We start from the raw sequence: 25,723 nt of genomic DNA, 5'->3' as shown, positions 1-25,723 counted from the left end.
CCCACTGGAGAATAACAGTCGTACAGTTTCAGCCTATTGATTTCATTGACTTTCATTTGGGATACGCAAATAACGAATGAAAAGACCGTGATTGACGTCTTCAAACCCCATTTCGACAACTTTTTGAGTTTAATGACCATCACCCACTTTTCCGGATTTCGAGTCTTGATGGTAAAGTTTTGATTCCACTGTGGCTGGCTACCGTGGATGATTTTGGTTTTTATTTTCTTGAATTGGACGCGGTTCATGCCGTGCCATTCCTCTAACCGCATGGAAACGTAGTAGTACTTGTCAGAATCCTTTGCTTCCGGAAAGTTTACTCCTCTCACAACTTTGATTTTGAAATGCTTGGGCGTCCTTTTTCCTTGCTTGCAATCACGCAGCGGCTCTGGTGCTTTCGCTTTCTCATCCATTGCCCCATTCTGTTTCTGTGGAAGTTGAGATTTTTCGGGATTTGAGGGTAATGCGTGTGGGTCTTTTGGTACTTGGCGGGGCTGATTATCAGCAGTGGTCTTGGATTGAGCCTTTGATGGTTGTTGCTCAACTTGTTCACTTTCCTTCGGTATAATCGTCTCTTCGGCCATTTCAAGTGGTTCAGTTTCACCTAGCACCGGATTTTTGTTAGTCATATTTTTTCCGTCGTCAATAGTCTTCTGCAAATTCTCGTTCAGATTCTTCGGTTCCGGCTTTTTCTCGTCCGTTTCAAGTTGTTCGTTAGACGGAGGTACTTCAGCCGGAGTTACCTTGGGTTTAGAAACGATCTCTGGGCTGGGTTCTTCCGGTTTCTCATCCAATGTCTGATCATTTAGAAGTTCAGGTTTTTCAGGAATTTGGGACTGTACCTGTGGATTTTCAGGCTTATGAAGGAATTGATTATCAGTGCTCTTATTGGATTGAGCCTTTGATGACTGTTCCTCAACTTGTTCACTTTCCTCAGGTATAATCGTCTCTTCGGTGATTTCAGTTAGTTCAGTTTTACCCAGCACCGGATCTTTGTTAGAAATATTTTCGATATCGTCAATAATCTCGGCCAAACTCTCCGGTTTCGGCTTTTTCTCGTCCATTTCAAGTTGTTGGTTGGATGGACGTTCTTCAACCGGAATGTCTTTGGGTTTAGAAACTGGCTCTTCTGGCGCTTCCAGTTCCTGATTCTCGGCTTGCATTTCGTTGGATAAACTCTCGGTGGCGTAAATAGCTTCCCGTGTTTGAAAGTTGAGACTCTTCGGGTTGTTTTGGAGCATTTCAAATTGTTCTTTCACCATTATCTCATTTGGTTTTTCGACTTTAATGCCGACTTCCTCGCCATTCCTTGGGGTCAGACTACTCATTTGATCTCCCAGTTGCTCGATTGTGTCGGTCTGGTTGTTAAGGAATGCTCGTAGTTCTTCCACTTCCGCCTTACTGGATAGAAGAAGACGATTGGTATCTTCCATTTTTCGCCTCATCTGTGAATCGTTTTCGGCCAAACGGAGATTTTTCGTTTCAAGTTCAGAAATGGTTCTACTCTTTGACTCAAGTTCACGTGTAGCCACGGCCAACTCGCGCGTGTCTAATTGTTGTTCGGCAAGGCAAACGCGGAGATTTTCCAATTCCGCTCGACTGGATGCGATAAGGTTATCCTTGTCTTTTATTTCTCGCCTTAGCTGGGAATCGTCATTTGTCAAGCGGAGATTTTTCTCTTTTATGTCAGAAATTTCTCGTTTCTTTTCTTCCAGTTCACTTTTGGTAGTTGCCAACTCGTCGTGTACGTTTTGAAACATTTTCAGCTTTGATGAGGAGTCTGTCAGTTTGGATTGAAGCAGACTCAACTCATTCTCCAAGCGTTCATTTTCCAATACAGTCAGGTTTTTATCATCGTCTTTCGCCATCAAAGGAAGACAACTTTGTTGGTTCAAGTCATCTCCGCTGGGAATCGAAACACCTTTGTCAATTGCAAGTTTGGTTGCGTAATTAACATGCGGTTCAATCATCTTCAGGTTAACAGCCGAAAGCCGAGTTTGTGATTCGGTCGATCGACTGAATAAATCCATCAAGTTACAATCTCTGCCTATATCCCAGCAGACATAAGCAAAAAGCAAAGCCAATATTGTGACTGCCAAAATGTCTATAACGATCATTTTCACCACTGGTAGTTAGGGTGTCTGCTAGTGAAAACTGCTATGTCTGCTATTGCCGTTGGTGTTGCCTATATAGACTTGCCAGGGGAATCCCATTTAGCATCCGTTCATTTCCTCTGTTTTAATCAGATTTCTAATTACGAAAAAGGTTTTTACTTTTCGTATTGAATTGTATTCATACAGTAAGGGCTAACGCACATTGTTCAATTAGTTTAAAATGTATTGCAATTCATTTTAATCTTTTAATTGGATTTTGAAATGAAAGTTTTCGGAATTCCGGTTTGGATTCAAATGTTGCCGGTCTGGACAAGTCTGGAAAACGACAGGGCGCCCGTAGCGGTAAGTCCACCAACTAAGAAGAATAAAAGTTAAAGGAATCATTTTTCATTGAATTGAGATTTTACACGGCAATTATTTTGTTTCTAGGTGGGTTTGCCCTAAAACCGATAACGAAATTATAAATGACGTTACATGACCCCGTGAAGGTCGTTAATTTAATCGTCTGCGTGTTGTCTAGCCTAATGTAAGTGTGTAACGAGGTAAGCCGTGTTAAGCTCGTTAGGGCGTTAAGATCGTTCAGGTTATATTTTAAGAATTCAAATTTCAGTTACTCCATACTCCACTCGATGAGAGACGACGTGAAACTTTTGATACCATATCTGACCAAATATTGTTTGACAACCGTTTTCCCGTAAACTAAAATCAGTAACAAAACTCGTTAACGTTAATCACTTCTTCTTTTAATGGGTTTATTTCGAGATCTTTTTGGTGTTGTTTTTATAATGGAAATAATTGGACATTTTCATGAAAAAAAAGTACCTTCCGTATAATCAATGAATATTGCAAAAGTTGCCGGGAATATGCGTGTTAGTTGTTTCTTTTTTCCCTTTATCGAATTCAAGTTCAAGACGAATTCAAGATCTCTACCTCAAGACAAGCTTTGCCGATTGGATAGAAATTGTTTTTGAACAGTTGCAGCTTATAGACTTGATTTACTTCCAAGACAGACACGTAAATTCTGACGGAGCCGACCGTGGACGTCTTTAAACCCAATTTCGATGACTTTTTCAGTTTAATTGTTATTAGGCACGCTTCCGGATTGAGAGTCTTGATGGGAAAGTCTTGATTCCATTCCGGCTGGCTGCCGCGGATCGTTTTGGTTTTGCTGACTTTCTTGTTGTTCTTGTCCTGTTCGCGAATCTTGCCGCCCCATTCCTGGACCCGCGTGGAAACTGAAAGGTAATATTTGTCAGAATCCTTTTCCTTGGCTTCCGGAAGGTTTACTCCTCTCAGAACTCTGACATTGAAATGCTTTGGTGTCTGGTTTCCTGCGTTGCAATCAGACTTTTCGGGATTTGGGGGCAATGCATGTGGGTCTCCAGGATTATCCAGGAATTGATCTTTTTTTAGAAGTGACCACGGATAGAGGAGTTCTTGTGGAATTTTCTCATCAGATAGATTTGCCATGGCTACTTCTTCAGTTAGTTTGATTCGTCAAGCCTTGAAAATGGAAATCAGACAAAGACGCTCAAAGACGATATAACTGAAGACAAACGGTCAACCCCCTTTATACCTACGGAACAGATTGTTGACGCGGCAGCTATCGGAAATTCACTTTTTGTTAAGCATTTCATAATTTAGAGTAGCCAAATCTTGTTATTTTTATTGAATTCCAATTTATTTTAATATAGAAATTTCGTTTAATTCTATTATCTTTATTTTTTACGTCGATTTGAATCTAGATGATGGGCCAAGACTTGGGTTAGATTGTAGAGGTTGCGAAATCAAGGTTGCGAATCTTATTTCAAAAATGTTTCATAGATGGCTGCTCGAAAAATATCAACTTTCATGAAAATTAATTAATTAAAAATTAAAAGCCTCTTACCTCCTAGTTCGATAACTGTGTTAATTCCCGTTCGATTAACGATGAAGATTTGGGAGACTAGCTCATGATTGTTGTCTCATAGAGTCGAATGCATCATGCATCATACCGGCTGGTGGTGATGTATGAAATATGGTGTACAAAATATGTACAAAATTTGAATAATATCTATTCAATTCAATTCTTTAAATTACAAATTTGGTTTAAATTTGGAAAAATCTGGATTATTTGCTCGGAAAACCTTTGACTGTCATGTCGTTCGCCTCGCCGACACAACTGGGCTCAACATTTACCGCGCGTCCAGGGGCGGCAAAACTACCTCAGCAAGTCCCTTTACCAGTTATTCAGTCCAGCGGCCATTCTGAACAGCTCAAGCATCACCCAGTGGTACAGCGGAGTCAACAGCCAGCACACACAAGCAAGCTGTCGCTACCCATCTCAGACTAGGTTAAGTCGATCCCGTCCGACCGGGTCATCGGTCATCCTGGCCAGATTCAGGCATCCAGCGACGGAGAAGAGGACGAACGTTTCCATATGATACATACGTAATTATACAAAACGTTTCCATTACTATATATTGGGCCGGTCTTAAAGTAATTATCTCTGCACGGGTTTCGTGCCAATTTGTATTTGTATTTTTATCTGGACTATGGTAGGGGGGCTCAGTGTAACTTGTTCACGAACTATTAGATACTAAAATCATCCCAATCCGTTCAGCTATCGAGGATGTCGAGAGCTAAACTGAGAAAAAAGGTTTGATCGTTTTTTATTGGTTTGTTTATTTAGAATAGGGTCGATTTTTTAAATTGCTATCGATATCTTAAGCTGATTAGAATATTAGTGTCGTCTGCTCTCAGTCATTTTGTTGCAAGTTTACCAACAGTTTCGGTTTCGAAAAAGACTAAAAGAGACAAAGTTTAAGATTTCAAATTAAATGAAACGATACGTGGGCTGTACGAAAAATAGCAGTGAGTTCACATCAAATTACAAAAAAATGTGTTCGTCGAGTAAACTTTGTGTCGTGGCTCTTTAATAGAATCGCCTAAATCACATTCACACTTCATACTTTTTAGCGGGTAAATAAGATAAAGTTTACATAAAAGAAAGTTCATGGGAGCTTAAGTAAAACAGTTAAGCCTGTTACAAATTTTTGAATAGTTATTTTCTGACTAGCCTTTAACTGCATTTAAATAGCATTCATGATGTAATCCTCCTGTCAATGCACGGCAGTTTGTTCGCACTGTCTAACCTTTTCTTTGTGCAGATTTGAGTCCTGAACCACAGCCAACGTAACAACAAGATATTCCAGTTTTGCTTCTGCTGGAACTGTCATCTCAGCAACAACCTTTGCATCACCACTTGGGTAAATGACTTTCAATAGTTTTATTCCTGTGACTTGCCAGTTAATGTTTCATTTTCAACTTTGCCTTACTTGTTGTCCAAATATTTTTCGTGACTAAATGTTTATTTTTCATTTAGATAAACAGCATCCCTGTTGATTGGAGATTCTAACCATGGCCGAGCTACGTATCTCTTCCTTCGTCTCCCTTTCTTTAAATGTTTTCGTGTACACTTCATGTGAATGTGGGTGTATTCACGAGGACCCCTTTTCTCCCTATCACGCCTGGTGGACTCAACTTTTCAGCGGATGGATGGATCACTTGTGGAAGGATACCTGGCTGAATTTCCAAAGTTCAAAAGTAGGAAAAACATTTATCTCTATTCCTCTTTCTGACTATTGAGTGGGCGTTGATTATGAATCGTTACCGAGTACGATTATTCCTGATCTATATGCGGTTATTGACTGGAACTGTTATCTCTTGCCGTTTTCGTCGACTCGTTCAGGGTTCATTAAACAGCTCAAAGGACGACTACAGATCAGACATTTTTTTTCCCCAAAAACATTTCAACTCGGTAATTTAAGTATTAAAGTTCAATTTTTATCAATTGATTTCGGAAATTGTTGGGTTGTTGCTGTTCCATAGACCAGGAGATGCTGAACTTGTTCGAGGTATCTTCTCATTATATTTTTTTTTTACTGCACTCTTAATTAGTCTTTTTATCCAATTTCAGGTTCACCCTTCACCATTGTGCTAGGATTTTTTTAAGTTTTCCGGACGACGGATCGGGACTCTCTAGAGGCTGAGGTATTATTATAGCTCTTTTCGTTGGTTTGCCGGCTATACTTTTTGTTGGTTGAATTCTATCCAGTTTAAATCAAGATGGAACTTTGTTTAACACGATTGCGTTTTATTCTTGATAGGATATTGTGTTCAATGACCTAATATTAACAACGACAATTCATTCCAGGAAATATTCATCCCGACCTCAACTTCTGATTCCGCCCTGTGTTTTCTTCAACTTGTTGTGTTCCCGCCTGTGCTCCTCGACCACGAAATCTGTGATTGATACACACCGCCACTATACCTTTGTTCAGGTGAAAACAGTTTATTTACTTCTGGTGCATGTTACTCCTAGTTGTTCGATGACACAGACACTTTTCTATGACTTTGGTTTTGAAAAGCGAAAACAGGTCATTTATTGTAACATTATTTAGTTAATTGCCCTGGAAATTCAAAGTTCAATGTTTGCATATAGACGTTGACATGCAAAGAAAGGTGATGAATCCATTTTTGTTAACAATGCCGGGGTCGGCTCCCAGTTGAATTTGTTGACGAACGTTTATCTTAGGACGTTTATTGTAGACTCTCATTATTACCATCGCATTCGCCGGTTTGTTTTCTCTTTTTCCGTTGCGCTTTTCTCTTTCAACAAATTGGCAATTCTTTCGCCGTGGCCATTCTCGTTGATCGTTGCGTAATATAGCGCCTTTTTGTGTTGACTTTAAAACTCAGGAAATCAGTCATTGATCAAAAGCAATATCGATTTGCCATGACACGAGGATAATGTGTAGCTTTTTCGCCATTTTGGTGGAAGGTTCCATCCCTATTCCCTACATAGTTGGATGGAATTTCTTTTACACGTTCTTGAAAGGATGCAGCTATTTGCGTTCTGGTTGTCTTTCGTTCTTGGAAAAGGTTTGGCTCTGCTGGGGGGAAAAAACTTTGCTCTTTAATTATCTTTTCCTCATTGTGTCACTTTATGGCACGAATAAGTCTTGCCTATTTTCAAAAGAGGAATAATCGCAAATCAATTCCGTGCCGGGAATTTCGACGTTGCTCCCCAAGGTTTTCTGTTGATGGCGTTCCATCACAATGTTGTAAATTGTCGACAGCTCAATATCGCCATTTTCAATAGTTTTATTGCCGAATTGCCCGAAACTAGCCTTCCACATTGTCGTGTAATAGCCGTACAGCACAAAACGAAGACCTTTTTTGCTCGTTGTTTTTAATCAAAAGTAAATCGTTTCATCTTTTCGTCAAGATCTTGTGACTCTGCTTCTTGACTTTTTTATTCCTCCTCAATATTGGCTTTGATGGAAAAAAAAAGTCTAGACATTGCAAATACGACAACCTCTTGTTGACGTATTCTCCTTTTTACCATTTTCGTTTAATATTCAACATAAAATCAGCTAGGAATCTGTTTTTTCTTTTTCCCCTTGGTCTAGTAAAATGAATGACACAACGAAACTAAAAGATTTGAAATTTAAAAATGAAATTTTATTTGGGTCGAAAAAGAGAGGGAAAAACAAAACAAAATCAAAGGGTAAACAAAAGAAACTACTGGACCAGCCCTACCATCGATATAGTCGTCATCTTGCTCGGCTACCTCCACCCGAACGCACATTAGAAACTGACGGACTCGTTTGAGGGTAATGAAACCCCCCGTCAAGGTGTTAGTCAACTGTACACTGGCGTGCGAGTGAAGACGATCTAATTCCTTTCACCGTGTATAGAGAAGTCATGATAACTCAACTCGTACACAAGTGCCAGGAATTTCGAAAGTCTTCACTCACATCACACCAGCGACCAGCTCACCAACTCCGTCGACGGGTTCATCCATCAATCCCTTTGGATTGTCACGAGAGGAGGTAACGTCATCGCAAGATGACAACTATACTGATAGGCAAAACTGACGTCCAGCTTCAATTGTAACTTAATTTTAATTTAAGAAAAAAAAATAATCAAAAACTAGCGAGTTCCGTTTTGTAGAATTTCATAAACTCTTTTGCAATTGGCTAGCGTACCCCAGATGGTGACGTACTTATTTTCTCGACACGGACGATAAATCTGTACATTATGATTAAACGCTAATTCGCTCAACAAATAATCCTCGTAAAAAATGTTTCTTCTCAAATTGATTGTAGGACACTCGATGGTGACTGGTAGGTTGTCGATGACGTCACTACAAGCTGCCAGTCGGCTTTCAGCATCTCCGCCGGTGATGAAAAGATTCCCATTGATAAAGTTGACACTTACCCAGTATTCATTTTCTAGCCTTTTGGCGTTACTCCCATGGCGTCCAATAACTCGCCCGCAATCCTTATTCGCTATCCCAGTCACTACGATTCGATCGACGTAGACTTCTTTTTCTATAGTGGTTGTGATTGAAAATTCGGGTAATGCAGCCTGCGGTTGTTTAGTACACTGTTTGACGGCTTTCTTTTCATTAAAGGTGTTGGCCGGGGTATTTTCCATTGCGTCAGTTACTAGAGGCTGTGGTTCGGTCACTGGTGATTTAGCTTGAACTGCAGTGGAATTACAAGCTAAGAATGACGTTAAGATTTCAGTAATTTCAGTGACTGGAGGGATGATGGGCTCTTCGATTTGGAGTTGGTTGAATACCTCCTCATCGTTGCCGCATCCAACGTCCACTGTCAACTTTGGTTTCATTTCTTTCTGATTATTTTCCATTTCTGCCAACTTCTGGAGGGCCTCGTCTTTTTCCTTTTCTAGACTTTTTACTTGATCCATTAGTTGCTTCATTGTGTCGGTCTGGTTGCTAAGGGATACTCGTACTTCTTCCACTTCCGCCTTACTGGATAAAAGAAGACGATCGGTTTCTTCTATTTTTCGCCTCAGCTGTGAATCATTTTCGGATAAACGGAGATTTTTCGCTTCGAGTTCAGAAATGGTTCTACTCTTTGACTCCAGCTCACGTGTAGCCACGGTCAACTGCGAGGTGTCTAATTGTTGTTCACTTAGGCAAGTGCGCAGTTTCTCCAATTCTGCTCGACTTTCTTGATTTTGCTCTTGAAGTTTAGTGATGGCTCTGTTTTTGGATACCAGAGCACGTTGACTCGAAGCCAGCTCATTGTGTACCTTGTGCAATTTTTTTTCTTCATAACAATTATGAAGTTCCTGCAATTTCGTTCGTTTATATGCGATAAGTCGGTCCTTGGCTTCAATTTTTCGCATTAGCCCCGAATTCTCTTTTGTCAAATGGAAATTTTCCCCTGTAATGTCAGTAATTTCACGTTTCTTTTCTTCGAGTTCGTTTTTGGTAGTTGCCAACTCGTCTTGTACATTTTGGTACTGTTGCAGCTTTGATGAGGAGTCTGTCAATTGTGATTGAAGCAGACTCAACTCATTCTCCAAACGTTCTTTATCCAAAACAAATAGATTATTCTCATTCGCTCGACTGGATGCTAAACATGCAGTTTCGATTTCGGGGATTTCAATGACTGGAGTGCTTGGCTCTTCAATTCGCCTCAGTTGTGAATCGTTTTCGTCCAAGGTGACATTTTTCGCTTCGAGTTCAGAAATGGTTTTATTCTTTGACTCAAGCTCACGTGTATTCACGGCCAACTCGCGAGTGTTCAATTGTTGTTCGGCAAGGCAAACGCGAAGATTTTCCAATTCCGCCCGACTGGATGCGATCAGTCTATCCCTGTCTTCAATTTTTCGTCTTAGACGCGAATCATAATTTGCCAAGCGAAGATTTTTCTCTGTCATGTCAGTCATTTCAATTTTTTTTTCTTCCAGTTCACTTTTGGTAGTTGCCAACTCGTCGTGTACGTTCTGAAACATTTGCAGCTTTGATGAGGAGTCTGTCAGTTGTGATTGAACTAGACTCAACTCATTCTCCAGGCGTTCATTTTCCAATACAATTGTAATAGAACGCGTGTGCGTCACTAGGCCTACGGCTATAGTGACGCATCACACACCTGAGCATTTCCGGGACAACCCCTTTTCCTTTCTGCTACCGCCGCGGCTTTTCGCTCTTTCAGATTGCATCTCAAGACATAAATTACGCGCCCTCCGCGCGTAATTCAAATACTATTTACCCCATTTAAATTCCTTTTAAACCTCAATTAAGTCAGTTGACACAACTGTCAACTGACCTGGGGGTGGGTTTTCTATGGGATACTTTTGCTATCGTTTTCTTTATACTATGTCGCAACCTAACTCTTTTCATATAAAAGGGTGCGATATTCTTCTCTTAAACGCCAGATCCTCTTCGTAGTTCAAGTGACCGAGTGTCCCTAAAAACGACCCGGCTCTAGTTGTATTTGGTATTGAAACTATCTTGTATTCGTATTTAAGCTGTGTTGTGTTGTGCCGTAACGCCGATTCCAACTAACTACATCCGAATAAAGGTATTGTCTCCTAGTTTATTATTCTTCCCCTTCATTAGTTATCTGTCCTATCAATTGTAGTTTCTGACTATACACAATAAAACGTTACATTGTGAGCAAAACGCATTATTCGAATATTCATTCCCGTAAGAGACAAGATGCACACGCCGTGTAGTCTCTTACATCTGGTGACAGCGGCGTCCGAATGCACTCACAATGTTAATGAATAAAAGTATCAGTCTTGAAATAGTTGATTTATTTTCGCGTTGGCGTGAGCAACGCAATTCGGAATCAAGCATCATGACAGAGAGCTTGGTCCCCCCAGTTAAACAACCAAAGTTATCTTTTTTACGAAAAATTGGAATCTTCAAGCCGCCAGCGACATTGAAAAAGCCTTCTAGATGGGCACGCGCAAAGGCCGCTATTTGTAATAGCTCATCTCTTCTTGCAAAGACTCTTTGTCTTTTTTCGAAAAGAAAAAAGTCTGATTTCGAAAAGAAGATTGATGAATCACCAAATACGACGGTCAAGGAAAAATTATCTACTGAGCAACTGCAAGAAAGCAGGATCATCCGGGCGAGAACATTCTCTCGAATTCAAGATATCTCTGACAGCAACGTCCCAGAAGACCTTATCGAAGTTAAGAATCAGGATATCGTTTTGCCAACTTACGGAAACGGAAGCGCAGCGTCCGGAAAGCAAATCTTTGGCAACGGAGACATTGCTGGCAATCGCAATACGTCAGAACTACGACAAAACGCCACCAACGCTACACGGCTTGTACATCAATGCTCCCCGGTCGCTTTTGCTACCCCCGATAGAAGTTCCACGCCAATAGCTCCAGTCGCAAGTTCAGTTCGTTTTTCCAACCCCACTTCTTCACCGCACACCGCAACTCATCTTTCCAGTAGCGTTCTTATACACCCTAACGTCGCTACTGCCGCAGACCACCTTTACGGCGAATCCGAAGTGCTCGTCATCAAACAACCGCGTTCTTCAGTAGTAAACGAAAATATTTTCACTTCTGGGTTTCGATTGAAAAATATTCTTGAACGTGGCTACCCCAAGAACGCCCAACCTACTAAAGTCGAAGAAACCACGCGTTTTCTGATATTAAGACAAAAATTTCTTGCTGGACTTCACCTCCAGAAGAAGTTTAAAGTTCGTTATAAACAATTTAAAGTCTACGAAGATCTCGTGCGAGAAACTGACAAATATGATCGACGACTAGAAGCAGAAAAAGAAGAATTCAGAAAAAGAAAATTTGCCATAGAGACACAAAATGAAAAAATCAACGCCATCCCGTCGATGTCACGCTTCAACACAGACCCTCCAGATAAAGCCATCGAACTGATTCCGAACGAATACTTGACCAATCGTATTATGGAAATTCTACATCATCTGATTGCATGCCAGCAACCGCCTTTCAGTGCTCATCAAACGTTCAACGCAAATGGAAAAAGAGGAAGACTAATGACATATTATAACTACCGAGCTCCCGAACATCAACCATCAAGCTGTTCCAGCAATGAGGTCATTACATGCGGCTTGGCGGAAGGACAAATGGGCCTAACTGTGTAGACACCAGCGGGAAACATGGGTCAGTTGATAGGAAATCCTTGGGTATCGTGAGGTCAGAGTAGATACATTAAAACTGAACAACAACAAGAGTAAAGTATTATTTAGCAAGTTGTATTTTTATTTAATTTCTAGAAAGAGAATTCCTCATTACGACATGATTAACAAAAGATCTCCTACAAAAAAAAAAGGGAAGCCTGGTTTGAACGTTTTCGGATAGATTTTATTTTAAGGTTATCTTGACATGAGAAAAGTGTCAGATGGATTTACGGTTATAGTTTAGAGGTTAGATCGAAACGGACGTTGCGGATGAATTTTTGTTATAATAGTCTGGAACAAGAGATGTTGCCGGATAAAATCGATAAAACATAAATATGGAGATTAATAGGATTTGGTCATGTGCGTGAGAGGAATACTAATAAAAATTTAGTGACATTGAAACGGCGTTATAATAGGAACAGTTGCTTTGAGTCGTCAACTATAGAATTGTTAAAATTCAGGAGCGAAGGTTTTCTAGTGTTAAACGTTGAATAATATTTAAAAAAAAATGTATCAGTCAAACCTAAACGAGGCCCTGGGAGCTAACGACCCATCGACCTGCTGGCTGTCTCATCACCAGTTCAATATTTGTTTTCGCCTTTCTCATCGCCTTCCTACGTGGTTTCTTGATTTTCGCACTCTTTTTCGACATTTACCGCAAGCTTCACCGTGCGTCCTTTCGTCACCTGTTCCCGTTCATCATCGACGCCGTGAAGAAACTTTGGATTCTGCATCAGCCGCGAAACTTCAAGATCTTCTACCATCAATCAACCAATTTAGTAGATTACGGGACGTAATCAAAGGGGCCCCGGAGCCATGTAATAGAACGCGTGTGCGTCACTAGGCCTACGGCTATAGTGACGCATCACACACCTGAGCATTTCCGGGACAACCCCTTTTCCTTTCTGCTACCGCCGCGGCTTTTCGCTCTTTCAGATTGCATCTCAAGACATAAATTACGCGCCCTCCGCGCGTAATTCAAATACTATTTACCCCATTTAAATTCCTTTTAAACCTCAATTAAGTCAGTTGACACAACTGTCAACTGACCTGGGGGTGGGTTTTCTATGGGATACTTTTGCTATCGTTTTCTTTATACTATGTCGCAACCTAACTCTTTTCATATAAAAGGGTGCGATATTCTTCTCTTAAACGCCAGATCCTCTTCGTAGTTCAAGTGACCGAGTGTCCCTAAAAACGACCCGGCTCTAGTTGTATTTGGTATTGAAACTATCTTGTATTCGTATTTAAGCTGTGTTGTGTTGTGCCGTAACGCCGATTCCAACTAACTACATCCGAATAAAGGTATTGTCTCCTAGTTTATTATTCTTCCCCTTCATTAGTTATCTGTCCTATCAATTGTAGTTTCTGACTATACACAATAAAACGTTACATTGTGAGCAAAACGCATTATTCGAATATTCATTCCCGTAAGAGACAACATGCACACGCCGTGTAGTCTCTTACACAATCAGGTGGTTTTCTGCCATCAAACGAAGAAAACTTTGGTTGTTCAAGTCTTCTCCGCTGGCAGTCGGAAATCCATCGTTAATTACAGGTCGGGGAAGTGCATGCTGGTTAGTGCATGCAAAGTCAGGTTCAATCATATTCAGGTTATCAGCCGAATGCCGAGTTGGTGATTCGGTCAGTCGACTGAGGATGAAGGCACACAGTGCATTGATGATTAAGGTATACAGTGCATTCACTGTCCATATGAGCTCCAAGATGATATACAGTGCAGCCATAAGCGAAAGCAAAGCCAATATAGTGACTGCCAAAAGGATGATCATTTTCACTGCTGTTAGATGGTTTGTTTGCAATTGAAAACTGCGATGTTGACTATTGCCGTTGGGGTTGCCTTTATAGACTTGCCAGGGGGAATTCCGTTTAGCACTGTCCATTTCCACCGTTTGCATCAGATTTCTACTTATGTTTAAACTATTTAACTTTTTGTATTAAATTGTAATCATACTTTAAGGTGTAACGAACATTGTTCAATTAGTTTAAAATTTATTGCAATTCATTTTAATCTTTTAATTTCATTTTGAAATGAAGTTTATTCGGAATTCCGGTTTGGATTCAAATGTTGCCGGTCTGGACAAGTCTGGAAAACGACAGGGCGCCCGTAGCGGTAAGTCCACCAACTAAGAAGAATAAAAGTTAAAGGAATCATTTTTCATTGAATTGAGATTCTACACGGCAATTATTTTGTTTCTAGTTGGGTTTGCCCTAAAAACCGATAACGAAATGATAAATGAAGTTACATGAATACATGACCACAAGAAGTCGTTAATTTAATCGTCTGCGTGTTGTCTAGCCTAATGTAAGTGTGTAACGAGGTAAGCCGTGTTAAGCTCGTTATGGCGTTAAGATCGTTCAGGTTATATTTTAAGAATTCAAATTTCAGTTACTCCATACTCCACTCGATGAGAGACGACGTGAAACTTTTGATACCATATCTGACCAAATATTGTTTGACAACCGTTTTCCCGTAAACTAAAATCAGTAACAAAACTCGTTAACGTTAATCACTTCTTCTTTTAATGGGTTTATTTCGAGATCTTTTTGGTGTTTGTTTTATAATGGAAATAATTGGACATTATCATGAAAAAAGTACCTTCTGTATAATCAAGTCATTCTGACCAGATCAAGCGACGGAGAAGAGGACGAACGTTACCACATTATATACATACGTAATTATACAAAACGTTTCCATTACTATATATTGGGCCGGTCTTAAAGTAATTATCTCTGCACGGGTTTCGTGCAAATTTGTATTTTTATCTGGACTATGGTAGGGAGCTCAGTGTAACTTGTTCACGAACAGATACTAAAATAATCCCAATCCGTTCAACTGTCGAAGATGTCGAGAGCTTAACTGAGAAAAAAGGTTTGATCGTTTTTGATCGGTTTGTTTAATTGTGAAAAGGGTCGATTTTTTAAATTGCTATCGATATCTTAAGCTTAGTGTCGTCTGCTCTCATTTCGTTATTCGTTTGCAAGTTGCACGTTTACCAGTTCCGAAAAAGACTAAAAGAGACAAAGTTTAAGATTTCAAATTAAATGAAACGATACGTGGGCTGCACGAAAAATAGCAGTGAGTTCACATCAAATTACAAACAAATGTGTTCGTCGAGTAAACTTTGTGTCGTGGCACTTTAATAGAATCACCTAAATCACACTCCATGCTTTTTAGCGGGTAAAAAAGATAAAGTTTACATAAAAAGAATGATTATGGTGGGATCTTAAGTGAAAGAGTTATCCAAAGTTATGAATAGTTTCTTACTAGCTTTTACTGCATTTAACCAGCATTAATGAAAGCCTTCTGTCAATCATGGCAGTTTGTTCGCACTGACTAACCTTTTTCTTTGTGCAGATGTGAGTCCTGAACCACAGCCAACGTAACAACAAGATATTCCAGTTTTGCTTATGCTTCACATGTCAACAGCAACAATCTTAGCATCATCGCTTTGGTAAATTATTTTCAGTACTATTATTCCTGTCAACTGATAGATTTTCAACTTTGCCTTACTTGTTGTCTCAAAATTTTTCGTAACCCAATTTTTATTTTTGATTTAGATAAACAAACAGCATCCCTGTTGATTGGAGATTCTACCCGATGGCCGAGCTATGTATCTCTTCCTTAACGTCCCCCTTTCTTAAAATGTCCTCGTGTACACTTCATGTGAGTGTGGGTGTATTCACGAGGACCCCCTTTTCTCCCTATCCCGCCTGGTGGACTCAACTTTTCGGTGGATGGATGGAGCACTTGTGGTTGTGGTGCCTGGCTGAATTTCTTAGGTTCAAAGGTAGGAAAAATATTTATCTCTATTCTTCCTATTTGACTATTGAGTGGGCGTTGATTGTAAATTGTTACCGAGTACGATTACTCCTGAGATATAGGCAGTTATTGACTGGGACTGATTTGTCTTGTCGTTTTTGTTGAATCGGTCAGGGTTCATTTATTAGCATTTTATAGTACGACTACAGATCAGACTTGTTTTTTTTCCCAAAAATATTTCCAATTTGAATTGTTCAATAAAAGTTCAACTAGGAGATTTTATTGAGCAAGAGGGGGACCTTCCGCCACACTGCGTGCACCTCCTTGTATATAGATGCTGGTCGGTCATTGTCGGTTTACCGTTTTTGATTGCAGTCACTTTTTTTTTCGGTTCTTCTTTCCGGGAAAGGAGAACAGAACAAATGAACAATGTACTGCGCACACATTGATTGTTTGCGCTGCACTGTTGATGCGCATCAATCGATCGGTCGTTTGTTTTTTCTTTCGAACAGGAAAGAGATGAGACACAAATATCTACAGCACAATGGGACTTATGTTGCCATTGTGGTACGGTACGGATCATCCACACTAGACTTTTTCTTTCTTTTTCTTTCGGGAAAGAATAAAAGGGCCCCTCGTGAATTTTTGATTCTTTTTTTTTTCTCTCTGTTTGTACTGAAATACCGGTTTATTTGGGTTCGTGTTGTGGTTCGGCGGATGCTGTTTAGCCTTTTTGTTAATTTTAATGGCGCCACTTGTCTACCACTGTTTAGCCCTATTTCCCCCCTTTCCCCTGTCAATCTAAGTCATCTTCTTTGTGATCTCGTCCTTTCCAAATTGTTCTAACGTGCAGTCTCAGACGTCGTCGACACATGCAATTTGTGACAAGGTGGCAATTCTCACACCTCCTCCTTTAGGTATTATCTTCATTGTTTGTTCTCTGTCGACTTCACTAAGTTTTATTGCTACTCCCAGGTTGTGTGTGTGTTGTGCCCTATATGTGCATGAGTGTGTCCAGGACGGACCACTCTTATTTCCATTTTCCCATCGAAGACTGGTCCCCAGGTATTTTTATCTCTCGTGCTTTACTTGAATTGTTAGTGACCCCCTTTTTACTCGAATAGGATTGATGATGATGGATGCCTGATTGTGTGTCGATGTTCTGATTCTGACAGTGACTTGAAGTTACACGACAGACATTGATTGCTTTAAATACAGTCCACTTCTACTTGTCCGACCTCGAGTTATCATCTGGTCCTTCGAGCCGGAGCTACCGGCATCGTTCTGAATCACGCTGTTCAGCATTTGATTCGACTTCGACTGGCGTTGTAGCAGACCTGCCCACGCCTTCAGCATTTGATTCGACTTCGACTGGCGTTGTAGCAGACCTGCCCACGCCTTCAGCGTTTTGATTCGACTTCAACTGGCGTTGTAGCAGACCTGCCCACGCCTCATCTTCAGCATTTCATTTGACTTCGACTGTCGTTGTAGCAGACCTGCCCACGCCTTCAGCGTTTTGATTTGACTTCAACTGGCTTTGTAGCAGACCTGCCCACGCCTCTTCAGCATCTGATTCGACTTCGACTGGCGTTGTAGCAGACCTGCCCACGCCTTCCATTATTTGATTTGATTTGCCTGCCGTTAAAACCGACCGGCCACGCTGATCAGCGTTGAATTGACCTGCGCTGTGGCGCCTTGACAAAGATTGTCTGCCGTTAAGCAGACCCGACCAAGCCAACGAGAACCAAGTTGGAAGGAACTGACCAGTTCCAGCTAAGAGGATCCTTGCCCGTCAAGCAGAGCCGACTACTCGACGAGAACCAAGTTGGGGAGTTCAGCTATAGACCGACGGTGTTCCAGGATCCTAATTTTACCCTCATTTGAACTGACTAAGAGCCTGCCGTTAAGCAGGCAACCCAGGAGACGAAGATTCTCCATCGACGAGCAGAGCTGCCATCCACTACGTTGCTGTTAGCTCTGATCCTTCGCTGTCTCCTAGCCCTTTTCATCATGGCGGAGGATATTGCAGCATTCACCATCGACCAATGCAGGGCCCGCCAGAAGGTACTGCGCTTTAAGATAACCGGATGCTGCACCCGTATGCGGAAAGTTATAACCAACAAGCTTTCACGCCGTGAAGCCACGCGCCTCCTGGATGAGGCTCGCACCCTCCTTGGTGATTCCGGCCCGATTAATGACCGTTTATTGGAGCTGTTGGAGGAGGCTGAAGGAGAGCAACAACAAGAAGCCTTCCTGCGTTACGGAGGAGATGTTGACGGAGTTGCGGACGAGGTGGCTGCTTATATCTCTAGCCGAGAGGGGGATTCAGCTTCCGTCCCTGGATGGGATCCTACAGATCCGGAAGTAATCGCAGCCCGACAACGAGCCCAAGACGCCACGAAGGTTTACGAGGAGGCCGCCAAAGCAGCCGAAGAAGCATTGAAGGAGATGGAGGCAGCAAAGCAGTCCGTTCAGGACCTAGGGGAGGAGAAGGACTTAAATGGAGATCGAGAGGACGATTTTAAGTCGATTATCTCCGTACCCCCGTACAAACCGGTAGCACGAGTTCATGCTCCGGATGAATGGATCACCAACTATTGCAGTGGAAGAGAGAAGCCCTTCGTTTATTCCGGTGATCATCGCCATACATCGGTTCGAGTTGATTTGGAGGTTTACTCTGGGCGCGCTCTGGATTGGTTTGAGTGGATCGACCTCTTTCACTCACTCGTACACCAGACCGGCAAGGCACCTGGAGAGAAGCTGGCGATTTTGAAGAGGAACGTACGGGGAGAGACGGCCGATTTAGTTTACGGATTAGGTGGAGGTGAGCTGGCCTACAAGGAGTCTCTCCGACGTTTGAAAGAGACATGTGGCAGCCGTGCAGTTATCCGTGCAGCACACCTTCAAGCCTTGGATCGAGTCGAGCCTCCGACGCCCGCTACCTTCCGTAGATTTGCCGAAAAGGTGAGGACTCACCTCTTCAATCTCACCTGGATCGGGGAGACCGGCCATGCTGATTTGATCGAGCGGCTCACGCAGAAACTTCAGCCCCAGGATCGGTTGCACTGGAATGACGGCCAGCGTGGAGGATTGGAGCGGCGCACCATGAACGAGTTCGGCCACTGGCTATGTACGCGAGCGGCTGCCTACCAGAATGCATACTCCATTGCCGCCGAACAGCACCAGAAAAGCAACAATCCAGCTCGGCCACCCCAGACGGGAAACAACCCGCATCATCAGAAGAGGCATTCACGGGCCCACCAGGCCTCCACCAATCACCGAGCCGGACCGGCTCGAGGGGCTCCTGCCCCTACGCCTCGTGAGGGAACGACACCAGCATCCAAGCCTCCATATTGTTTTAAATGTGAGGGTGAGCATCGGTTGGCTGATTGCCAATTCTTCAAGAATATGCCCGTTGCTGGACGAATGACCTTCATCATGGTGCGTGGCCTGTGTTACTGTTGCTTCGGCGTACGACATGGAGCTGGCAACTGTAGCTTCAAGAAAGAATGCGGCAAGGACGGATGCAAGACGTTCCACCACCCTCTGATCCACACTGACCGGGGACTTCCGGAGAGAACGGGCACGTCACATTCCGCCAGAGCAACGTCCGGCACCATCGCCTTTGGGGTGATCCGCCTCGACGCCCTGAATACTGACGGGGAGCTGGTGCCCATTAATGTCATGTTGGACGCCGGGAGCAACACAACTTTCATCCGTGAGGGATTAGTTCGTTCGCTACGGATTTCAGGCGAGCGACAGACACTTCGGATCCAGGGAGTAGCTGATGCGGCTTCAACGCATCCGAATTCAGAAGAATTGTTTCTCCAGCTGAAAACGGCCTTCGGTGACATGGTGACCCTTAAGGGCTCGACCTTAAAGACCGTGACACAGCCAGTTCCCGTGTACAATTGGGAGCAGCTTCGCCACCGTTGGACCCACCTTAACGACTTGCCGCCGCTACGCAGTTCCGGCGGAAGAATTGACGTCCTGATTGGTTTAAACCATACAACTCTCATCACACCGACAGATTATCGACTTGGAGCCGACGACGAGCCAGCAGCTATCAAGACCAGGCTAGGATGGACAATCCTTGGTGTGCTGGGATCAGGATCGACGACGGAGGCCCTCTGCCACCGTGCCTTTGCCTCCTCAGACGTACACATCACAGCGGAGCTGGTGGAACAACTACGACGGTTCTGCGACACCGAATCATTCGGTACCGAGTACCAGGGTGCCGGAATGTCCACCGAAGATCGACGGGCAGTCGCGAAGCTGGACGCTGAGACCAAGAAGCTGGATGTGGGTTACCAGGCCCCAATTCTCTGGAAGGATGAAGAGCCTCCATTGCTGCCCGACAACCGGAGTGTAGCTGATTCCCGTATTCGTCCGCTTTTGAACAAATTTACAAGAGATCCAGCCTATGAGAAACACTATCGAGAGTCGATGGCCAAGAACTTTGCTGAAGGTTATGCAAGGCGGCTGTCTACCACAGAGGTCGAGGAGCGGCCAACTCGATATTGGCTGCCCCATTTTGCAGTACCCAAGGTTGCCGGTCGTCCTGAGCTGCGGTTGGTGTTCGACGCAGCTGCCAAGTACCGCGGGAGGAGCCTTAATGATTACGTCACACCTGGTCCAGCACTTCAAAATCCGCTCCCAGCGGTAATTCTGCACTTCCGGGAAGGAGAGGTGGCGTGGTCGGCAGACATAGGAGCCATGTTCAGCCGGATCCGACTAGACGACGTGGATCGACGCTACCTTCGATTCCTCTGGCCGGAAGAGGACGGAACATTGACAACATGTGAGATGACCCGGGTGACCTTTGGTGTCTCATGTTCGCCCTATACGGCCATCCGAACGACCTGGAGAGCAGCAGACGACGCCGCCGTAGACCAGGGTGAGGCGGCAGCCGCCATCCGGAGGTACCTCTACGTGGACGATTACCTGGATTCCAGCAAGACCACTGACGAGGCGATGCGCCGGGCGACAGCAGTCAACAAGGCTCTGAGCAGTGGCGATTTCCATCTGAATCATTGGGTGAGCAACGACGCACGCCTGCTGGAGCAGCTCTCGCTACCAGATCCAAAGGAGAGCAGCGTCAACACGGTCAACCTTGGCGCTGACGACGCCGAGATGGTCCTGGGCGTCACCTGGAGGCCAGCCACTGATGTTTTGGGGTTTCGTGTCCGGTTGTCAGAGATCAACTACACCCGGGCCGGGCTCCTTTCGAAGGTTGCCGGATTATTCGATCCCCTTGGCGCCGCTGCTCCAATCACCGTTAAGGCCAAGATACGACTACGCCACCTTGGCGTGAAAGGCCTGAAGTGGGAGGATGTGGTGACTGGTCCGGACCGTGAATGGTGGGAGAGCTATTTTGACACAATGCAGCAGCTAAAGACGGTGGAATTTGCCCGCTGCCTCTTTCCGGATGAAGACCGAATCGTCCGGACCGAACTGGACACTTTCGTGGACGCCTCTGAGGAGGCCTGCGCCGCCGTATGTTTTATCCGTAATGTTTACCGTGACCACCGAGTGATCGTGCGCTTCATCAAGGCCGTGACAAAGTTGGCGCCGCTGAAAACAGTGTCCGTGTGCAAGTTGGAGCTGAACGCTGGACTTCTTGGAGCGCGTTTGGCCCGTTTTGTGGAATCTTCATTGACCCGGAAGATCGCAGCGCGTCGTTTCTGGACCGATAGCAGTACGGTGCGCAACTGGGTTCGAGCGCTATCTGGTGACTACCAGGTCTACGTGAGCAATCGTATCGGTGAAATCCAGACCCTATCGGACCCTTCAGAGTGGCGTTTCGTCCCGGGAGTCCTAAACCCAGCGGATGCGGCGACCCGCTCTCAACTGGATGACCGGGCAATCCCAGCGTGGTGGTTGGACGGACCACCCTTCTTGTATCAAGATGAGACGGCCTGGCCGCAAGACCTCCCCTGGACCTTGGAGAAGGCGGAGATGCGTGGGGCCCGCGCCCATGTGAGTGATGTCGTGTCGGAGAAGATAGTGCCATTCGACTGGAAGACGGTGAAGATAGCTGCCAGCGACGTGCCTACTCTCATCAGATTAGAGAATGACTATCTCGATCTCGTCCGACGGTGCCAGAGGGAGACCTATCCCGAGGAGATAAGCAGACTGGAGCGTGGAAAAGTGATTCGCCCTACATCACCCTTGCAGCCCTTGACCCCTTTTTTGGATGCTGACAAGGTGTTGCGGCTTGGAGGCCGTCTCAGCAGAGCGAATTTACCGTACGAGGTTCTTCATCCGCCGATTCTGAATGGCCGACATCTGTTAGCGCGAGCAATCATCCGCGCCTTTCATGAGCAGCTTCATCATTCCGGAACTGACATGGTGCTTGCCCAGGTGCGACAACATTTCTGGATCACAGCAGGAAGAGAGGCGGTCAAGAGAGCTCGCAACGAGTGTCTGGCGTGTCGGCGTTTCCGACCAAAAGCAGCGCTACAGATGATGGCGGACGTTCACAGGGCCCGGCTAGGTGCTCACCAGCCTCCGTTCACCTACACCTCCGTCGACTATTTTGGCCCCATTGACATCGCCTACCACAGAGGGACGGCCAAGCGATGGGGCGCCCTGTTTACGTGTTTAGTGACGCGTGCCGTGTACGTCGACGTGGCGATCTCTTTATCAGCCAACGATTTCTTGCTGGTTTTGCGCCGCTTCGTTTCTATCTACCGCAAACCAGCTGAGATGTTCTCCGACAACGGAACTAATTTGACCGGGGCAGAGCGACTATTACGTGAAGAGCTGGAGAGACTAAAGGAGAGTTCGGCGTTGGAGACGGAGCTCAAAGCTCTCGGGATTCGATGGTGGTTCCAGCCAGCCCAGACACCCCACTTTGGCGGAGCTCACGAATCGCTGGTGCGTTCGGTCAAGCGAGCGCTCTACCCCGTGCTGGACAAGGAGTTGAACGGACAGCGTAATCCGAGCGAGGAGATTCTTCGGACGCTCCTGTTTGAGGTGTCAGGACTGCTCAATTCCCGCCCTCTGACTTATGTCAGCTCAGATGTTGACGATATTCGGCCCTTGACGCCGAACGATTTTTTGAATCGCGCGCCAATTGCGGATCTACCGGCGGGTGATTTCTCTCGTGCCTTACCACGGGACCACTACCGGTACGTTCAACGGATGGCGGACCGCTTCTGGGAGCTGTGGCATGGAGCATTCCTGCAGTCCATGACCTCGCGACGCAAATGGACAAGACCAGCCCGGAACTTAGCGGTTGGCGATTTCGTGCTCGACGATTGGAAGGATGCACCGCGAGGACGCTGGCGGACCGGAAGAGTTGTGAGAACGTATCCGGGAAAGGATGAACTAGTTCGAGCGGTAGACGTCGAGTTTTCTACAGGGATATTGCGCCGTGGAGCTAATCAACTCGCCTTATTGGAACCAAGCTCACTCGCTCCGGAAGCCGGATCCAGTTCGGGGGAGAATGGTTCGGCGGATGCTGTTTAGCCTTTTTGTTAATTTTAATGGCGCCACTTGTCTACCACTGTTTAGCCCTATTTCCCCCCTTTCCCCTGTCAATCTAAGTCATCTTCTTTGTGATCTCGTCCTTTCCAATTTTTCTGAACTGAAGTGACTCTTGCCCTGACAGGTATTTTAAGTTGTGACCATGTTATTCCTAACCAATATTGATTTACCATGTCTGTGTTCCTCTTTTAGATAATTACTTGTATTCGCGTTTTGAATATTGTGACCAAATTGTTCTGACGTGCAGTCTCAGACGTCGTCGACACATGCAATTTGTGACAAGGTGGCAATTCTCACACCTCCTCCTTTAGGTATTATCTTCATTGTTTGTTCTCTGTCGACTTCACTAAGTTTTATTGCTACTCCCAGGTTGTGTGTGTGTTGTGCCCTATATGTGCATGAGTGTGTCCAGGACGGACCACTCTTATTTCCATTTTCCCATCGAAGACTGGTCCCCAGGTATTTTTATCTCTCGTGCTTTACTTGAATTGTTAGTGACCCCCTTTTTACTCGAATAGGATTGATGATGATGGATGCCTGATTGTGTGTCGATGTTCTGATTCTGACAGTGACTTGAAGTTACACGACAGACATTGATTGCTTTAAATACAGTCCACTTCTACTTGTCCGACCTCGAGTTATCATGTTGTGTTGCTTTTGTGGCGTCCTGTTTTCCCTGCGTTTCTTTCATTTCTCTCCTCCATTCTCGCTGTTCCATCAAAGGATGTGATGATGATGACTTGTCGACTGATGAATGATGATCGAGTGGCTAAGCATTACAGGGTCACAAGCTCATCGGTTCGGCTTCTGGAACTTGCTAGTCGACATAAAAAAATGAGAAATAACAGCTGTTTTCGTGAAAAAAAAGAAGGCGAAAAGGTTGGCTAATTTGGAATTATTTTCTCTAGAAGAGGAAGTGGGTAGTAAATCAGACCATAATGGCCGTTCCCTATCAAGCCTATCCTCCTTTTCTAATAGCAGTTTCTGAGTTAAAATCGGATCTTTCTTCTGTTTTTTCACCTTGCCAGTTTCTCGAAGCGTAGTATATCAAGGTGTAGTAGTTGGTGGAATGAATTGAAATAATCCCAATTCCCAATCAATGTGATCAAGGGAAACTGATTTTTCTATTAGTTATAGATCCGCCAAAGATCGCTATGGTGACGTAAACTGAGGACGAACTGTGTCACGAAAATGAACTGCCGTTTCATCACCTCCAACGACATCCGAATGGAATGCAGAAAATCCAAGGCCAGCCCGGAATGGACGCAACTATAGACGAGTTGGATCTGCAGTCTGCACGGTTGGATCGGCACCCAATCCAGAGTCCGGCTGTTTCGTCGACCATCGCTGATATCCAATCAGTTCAAGGTATGAAATCATGTCAATTCATTTACCACCATAGAATATTGCGCAGCTCAGTTTGGAATTCGTTGGCAATGGTCGAATCGATGGATGACGGAAGTCCAGCTGATCTACAGCTATGATAGGCCTCTTTATTTCTTCCTATACTCTTTATTTTTCCTTCAAGTTTGTGATTGGCCATCGTGTTTATTTTTAGGCTTGTTGACTTGAATCATTCGAATTTGATTTAGACTTGCTGCTTTTCTTATTGCCTTACTGCCGAAGTTTTTTTTAAAGTTTGCTTTCATATTTTTATTTGAAATTTGAAGCACATTGTCAGCTATAGGTCTTGGTGAGTAATAGGAGCGAGTCAAAAGAATTTAGATGGAATATGATGGGGAGCTTTATTCATTCGGGGGTGCAGGTATATGGGAAAAGAGAGGTAATGGAGAGTGGGGGTTAACATTTGAAGTTTAAAAGCTAGAAAAGAAAAAGAAAGTGAAAGATAGAAAAGAAATCGGGTTGGAATACTAACACGTTCACCCAACAAAACTTAATAATTCGACACCAATTATTCGACGCATCTTCAACAAGCAAAGCAACTTCATTTCCACAATGGTCTATAAATAGTTCGACAACAGAGATGTAGCGTACAATTACTTTGACCTAACCTAACTTAAACTTATCTCAACTAACTTAACCTAATCTTAAAAACGAATTGTCAAAGTACTTTTTTGCTACACTGTGTCGACGTATTTTGTCACCAGTCGAAATAAAGTTTGCCTTATGTCGGAAGGTACATCAAATCGGTGTCGAATTAAAGTTTGGTCGGATGAAACTTTTAATATCCGACCCAATTATGAAAGAAGATGAAGAAAAAGATTGAAAAAAAATTATGAAGGTAAAGAATTTAGGGGAAGAAAAAGAATAAGAAAGAAAGAATACTCGGGTCATCAATTTTCTCATCTTCCGATCATCTACCTTTCCTGTCTACTTCCGGTTTCCACCTTCCCGTC

At 43.9% G+C, this 25,723-nt stretch overlaps 2 protein-coding genes and 2 long non-coding RNA genes across 4 annotated transcripts; all 4 read left to right on the top strand.

Annotated features, from left to right (window-relative positions):
- The first annotated feature begins 4,884 nt into the window (after nt 1-4,884).
- On the top strand, nt 4,885-5,837 carry LOC124328651. Its single transcript, XR_006916420.1, has 3 exons — nt 4,885-5,075; nt 5,264-5,362; nt 5,479-5,837. It is a non-coding gene; the product is annotated as an uncharacterized LOC124328651 (long non-coding RNA).
- Nucleotides 5,838-16,721: 10,884 nt separating this feature from the next.
- LOC124328649 lies at nt 16,722-17,401 on the top strand. The gene is made up of 3 exons (XR_006916418.1): nt 16,722-16,792; nt 16,851-16,940; nt 17,000-17,401. It is a non-coding gene; the product is annotated as an uncharacterized LOC124328649 (long non-coding RNA).
- A 484-nt stretch (nt 17,402-17,885) lies between these two features.
- On the top strand, nt 17,886-22,198 carry LOC124329477. Its single transcript, XM_046788537.1, has 2 exons — nt 17,886-22,017; nt 22,083-22,198. Exons 1-2 carry the CDS (start codon nt 17,886-17,888, stop codon nt 22,196-22,198), a joined length of 4,248 nt encoding a protein of 1,415 aa, XP_046644493.1.
- A 42-nt stretch (nt 22,199-22,240) lies between these two features.
- Nucleotides 22,241-24,010, top strand: LOC124328545. The gene is made up of 4 exons (XM_046787377.1): nt 22,241-23,490; nt 23,559-23,677; nt 23,736-23,825; nt 23,885-24,010. Exon 1 carries the CDS (start codon nt 22,341-22,343, stop codon nt 23,346-23,348), a length of 1,008 nt encoding a protein of 335 aa, XP_046643333.1. The 5' UTR covers nt 22,241-22,340; the 3' UTR covers nt 23,349-23,490; nt 23,559-23,677; nt 23,736-23,825; nt 23,885-24,010.
- Nucleotides 24,011-25,723: the final 1,713 nt, after the last annotated feature.

The sequence above is a fragment of the Daphnia pulicaria genome, chromosome 3 (assembly GCF_021234035.1).
Source record: "Daphnia pulicaria isolate SC F1-1A chromosome 3, SC_F0-13Bv2, whole genome shotgun sequence".
NCBI lineage: Eukaryota > Metazoa > Arthropoda > Branchiopoda > Diplostraca > Daphniidae > Daphnia > Daphnia pulicaria.
Note: the sequence above shows the minus strand (reverse complement) of the source record. Positions and strands in the feature narration are given on the sequence as shown.

Coding starts and splice junctions, on each gene's coding strand:
- LOC124329477 (XM_046788537.1), top strand. CDS start 17,886: ATGGCGGAGGATATTGCAGCATTCACCATCGACCAATGCAGGGCCCGC. Junction 22,018..22,082: donor GGAGATAAGCAGACTGGAGC/GTGGAAAAGTGA, acceptor GATGCTGACAAG/GTGTTGCGGCTTGGAGGCCG.
- LOC124328545 (XM_046787377.1), top strand. CDS start 22,341: ATGATGGCGGACGTTCACAGGGCCCGGCTAGGTGCTCACCAGCCTCCG.